The 4,971-nt window shown below is 43.5% G+C and overlaps 1 protein-coding gene across 1 annotated transcript; it reads left to right on the plus strand.

Annotated features, from left to right (window-relative positions):
* Positions 1 to 1,881: 1,881 nt before the first annotated feature.
* On the plus strand, positions 1,882 to 4,770 carry HOXC8 (homeobox C8). Its single transcript, XM_074164971.1, has 2 exons — positions 1,882 to 2,317; positions 4,478 to 4,770. Exons 1-2 carry the CDS (start codon positions 1,882 to 1,884, stop codon positions 4,768 to 4,770), a joined length of 729 nt encoding a protein of 242 aa, XP_074021072.1.
* Positions 4,771 to 4,971: the final 201 nt, after the last annotated feature.

Here is a 4,971-nt window from a genome sequence, read left to right on the forward strand (position 1 = left end):
CCTACCCGAAAAATTAACACGGATCTTGGTGATTTGAGGTGATTTTTGGGGTTGTTTTTAATGAGCTGAGTTCCTTCATGCGGTCGTAAAAATGAAGTGTCCGAAGTGAGAGGTTGCAGCGAGTGGTCACTTCCAGTGCAAAAAAAAAAAAAAGTGGGGGCGAGGGGCACAAATACCACTCGCAAGGGGAAAAGACGGGGAAAATCGCTATGTTGGAGAGCGAAACAATAAAAAAATAATAATTATTTAAAAAAAAAAAAAAAAGGTGGATGGTTATTTATTTTTTTACAGGCATGCACAAAAGGGAGTACATACTTTCTGGCTCACTTTGCCTCTCTTTTCGTCCAAAGTAGCTCTCTTTAAGCAATGGGTCTACTTTATTCCCTTGGAAGGACGCTTTCCCTGTTATTTCCAGCCGTGGATTTTCAGTGGTTGGTTTGAAAGGAAGCAAGAGGGGAAGACAAAAAAAAAAATAAATAAATAAAAAATAAAACAAAATAAATAAATAATAAATAACTCCCCATAATTTTCTGCCTTTATTTTCTTTAAAGAAGGACAGCAAGAAGCAGCCAATCAATACGGAGACGCTTCCCTCGCCCGCTCGCTCCCGTTTTGCTTTTGTTTGCTTGTTTGATTCCAATCTTCCAACCACCAGCGCCACAATAACAACAACACACGCACACGCCACCACCACCCCCCCCCAAAAAAAAAAGGGAGAAAAAAAGAAAAAAAAAAAAAAAAAGCAAAAATAAGGGCAAAAATAAAGAAAATCTCTGCTCAGAGACTCCGACCACACCAGAAACCCCCACCCCTTTCTGCCTTCCCCCCCCCCCCCCCCCAGGTGGGACCAAGCCCACCCTCGCAGCCCCCCCAAACCCCAACACAATGACAACACCACCAACAACACCAGGGGCACCCCCACCGTCCTCCCTGGCAAAGGGGTGACCCCATGGGAGGGGGGAGGGGGGGCGATGCTGAGCACTAGAAGGAGCTTACCCCGAATTTTTCTTTTTTGGGGGAAGGGGGGGCCGGGGGGGGTGATGGGGAGGGCAAGGGGGGGGCTGCTTGGGCTCCCTTTACCTGTTGAGGTTACCTAGGCTGACCTCCCAGCGCATGTATTTGCTGCCATCAGTGAAGAGGCTGCTGCTGGGAAAAAAAAAAAGGGGGGGGGGGATGTTGGATATTAATGCGCACCTTCACCCTCCTCCACTCATTAGGTGTGGGTGCCCCCCCCCCCCCCCTCCCCTCCCTTCTCCGGAGGGTTGTGTGTCTGTCCCCCCCCTCACCACCCCCTCCCAGGCATACACCACCTTTTCTTCTATTCCCCTCCACCCCCGCCCCCCCCGCCTTTTAAAAAAAAAATTAAAAAAATAAAATAAAATAAAGCGCCCCAAAACGCTGTCATTTGGCTGGCGGGCTGGCTCAGCGTGGCGGAGGGATGTGTACATATCGCGTGTGAGGGGAGAGAGGAGGGAAAAAAAAAAAAAAAAAAAAAAAAAGAAGAAGAAAAAAAAAAAAAAAAAAGCCACACCACCGGGATTTTGAGGAATTTGCCTGTGGTGTTAAAGGGAAGGAGCAGAGTTACAGAGAAATTGAGAGAGAGAGCTCTACCTACCGACAGATTACAAGAGAAGTCAAGAGCACCGAGAACCAACCGTACAGACACACAGAGGCACCATGAAACGCCTTTGAGATCGCATTAAAAAAAAAAAAAAAGCCACTAAAAAGCAGGACTTGAGACAGTCCAGGGACAATCTCGCACTAATCTAGAATTAAAGCCGTCTTTTTTTTTTTTTTTTTTCCCTTTTTTTTCCTCCTTTTCTTTTTTTTTTCTTTTTTTTTTTTTTTTTTTTTTTTTTTTTTTTTTTGCATGCGAGGGTCATGAGTTCCTACTTTGTAAATCCTCTCTTTTCCAAGTACAAAGGCGGTGAATCGCTGGAGCCAACTTACTACGACTGCAGATTTCCACAAAGTGTTAGCAGGAGCCATGCTCTCGTGTATGGTCCGGGCACTACTGCTCCCACCTTCCAGCACCCTTCACACCACGTCCAAGAGTTTTTCCACCACGGAACCTCCAGCATCTCCAACTCTGGATACCAGCAAAACCCATGCGCCTTGGCGTGTCACGGAGACGCTTCTAAATTCTATGGATATGAAGCTCTACCGAGGCAATCGCTTTATGGTGCTCAGCAAGAGACGACTGTTGTACAATATCCTGACTGTAAATCGTCTTCCAACAGTAACTCTAGCGAGGGACAAGGGCATTTAAATCAAAATTCGTCTCCCAGTCTCATGTTCCCATGGATGAGACCTCACGGTTAGGACCTTTTTTTCCTCCTCCTTAAATGTTTTCCTTTATTTCTTTCTCTCTTTCTCTCTCTCTCTCTCTCTCCTCTCTCTGTCTGTCTGTCTGTCTGTATATATATATGTATGCATATACAAGCACAAACATATGTATAGCTGTATAAACATGCACATACACACATATGCATACATATATGTATATATATAAATATAAATATAAGAGGCGTAGATGTAAAATATGCAAGGAATGAGCAGTTTTGTGCTAATGCTTCTTCTTTTTAGGGAGACCTTTGAAAGCAAACAAGACAGCAGTTACTAGAGAGCCAGCAAGGTGATTCCCTGCAAAAGGCTTAAATCACAATAAAGTAAAACTTGTTTTTTATTGCTTGCCTTGAGGATAGGCAATAAGATACAGCTCCCACGAGGTTATTTGCATGTTGATAATACACTGCTCTTTAAAATGTCATATAGCCTTTCATAACCGCTTGGAGACGAAGCCTGAAAGGTGGGAACTTGTATAAGTATTACTAATACTTTACATCTGTTTCTTAAAGCCTAGAGATAAAAGTTTAAACAGAAAGGGAAACTTAGCTCAGAGCTATGGGGTGGGGTGGAGGAGAACAGTCTGCTGTCCTGGGTTAAAAAGAAAAAAAAAAAAAAAAAAAGAAAAGGAAAAAAAAAAAAAAAGGGGGTGGGAAATTCAAAATAATTTGGGCTGAATGGAACTTTGCTCATGTGAAGTCCAGATAATTGCGCAGAAACCGAAATACTTCAAAGTACAAGTTTCCCCCCACCTAAGGACCAAGGTTGTCTAGAGAAGCCTTGTTAATTCAAAACATGTGAAGGTTAGTGTTAATTTTAAGGACAATCAGAGCCCCAAAGTTTTTTTTTTTCCCCCTACCCCCAACCAAAATTTAACAACAACAACAACAAAAAAAAGAGGAAAATAGAAAGGAGTTGTGGTTAATGCAGGGAGGATGTGGCCCAGAGGCTGGGAGAGAGACGCAGAGGAAAACACGTTATTTATCTAAGCTTTGACCTAGAGGTAGTCTCAAGGATGCAATCATTTCAAACTGGAGCATTTCTTTTTCTTGCAAATATGTTGTTTTTCTCATTAAGAAAGGACGGTGCAGAAGGAAGTGCAGGGGCTCAGCTGCACGTACCTCAGTCCTCTTTCTTTCTGTCTTTCTTTCTTTTTTTTTTGGCTATTGCTGCAAACGTCCATCTCGAGTTGTTTTAAATCCAATCTCTTGTGTTTGCACAGGCAAATACCCATCTCTGTCTGTGTCTGCTTTACAGACACACAGCCCTCACCGAAAGGACGGGGCGAGGGGCTTCAATAGAAAATTCAAATTCTCAGGGCGTAAATATTAGCAAATAGGAGGACCCTGAGTCTGTATTTTTGGGGAGCAACGTTTGGAAAAGGAAAGAAGAGTCGGATATTTTGAGGAAGAGAAAGAGAGAGAAAGAGAGAGAAAGAAAAAGAGGGAGAAAGAAAGAGAGGGAGAAAGAGATAAAGAAAGAGAGGGAGAAAGAAAGAGAAGGAGAAACAGATAAAGAAAGAGAGGGAGAAAGAGAGAAAGAAAGAAAGATAAGAAAAAAGGAAGAAAGAAGGAAGGAAGAAAGAGAAGGAAGAAAGAAAGAAGGAGGGAGAAAGGAAGAATGAAAAAGGAATGGGGAGAAGGAGAAAGGCTGGAGATGATTTTATGGTGAACAATGCACCTTTCATAGGAAAATATATCCTTTTATATATATATATATATATATATATTTTAAAAATGGAGCTGCCCACCAGGACTCTGCATCCAGAATCACCTTTTAGGAAACTGGAAAGGTCTCTTTTGTGAATGAGCTTGACACACACCTCCCTGCACCCAGCCAGGCAGCCAGAGCTGCCCCCTCCCCAGGAAGAGCCAGGGAAAGGCTACCAGCATTAATAGCGATATCAGCCCTATGATTATTAATAATAACCCAGCGACTTTCCTTTAGCACCTTTAACATACAAGGGGGCTTTTTTGGGGAGGGGGAAGGGGAGCCAGCATTTTCTCTAGGAAAATTGAGGCGAGGGGGGCTGGGGAGTGGGAAGGCGGGGAGGGGGTGGGGGGGGTGGGGGGAGAAGAGCCTCCAAAGGGGGGGTAGAATTAAGAAGTTATTTGATGTTTGTGTCCTACAGCTCCCGGAAGACGCAGTGGCAGACAAACTTACAGCCGGTACCAGACCCTGGAGTTAGAAAAGGAGTTCCTCTTCAACCCGTATTTGACACGGAAGCGGCGGATTGAGGTCTCTCACGCCCTGGGACTGACCGAGAGACAAGTGAAGATCTGGTTCCAGAACAGGAGGATGAAGTGGAAAAAAGAAAACAATAAAGATAAGCTGCCGGGGGCCAGGGACGAGGAGAAAACGGAAGAAGAAGGGAATGAAGAAGAGGAAAAAGAAGAGGAGGAAAAAGAAGAAAGCAAGGACTGAGTTCTCAGCCCCTTGAAGTCTCGTTTTATGGCAGATGATAAATCGAGATGTTTACGACGGTCATTTGCTTTTATAGAGTATAGAATGGAGAGGCTCACACAGCAGTAACTACCTGTCAAACAGTTGTAGCCTTTTTTATTGTCATAGAAACTTCCCCTACTTTTTTTTTCCCTTTTTTTTTTTTTTTTTTTTTTTTAATAG

Source organism: Numenius arquata, chromosome 29 (assembly GCF_964106895.1).
Source record: "Numenius arquata chromosome 29, bNumArq3.hap1.1, whole genome shotgun sequence".
Lineage (NCBI taxonomy): Eukaryota > Metazoa > Chordata > Aves > Charadriiformes > Scolopacidae > Numenius > Numenius arquata.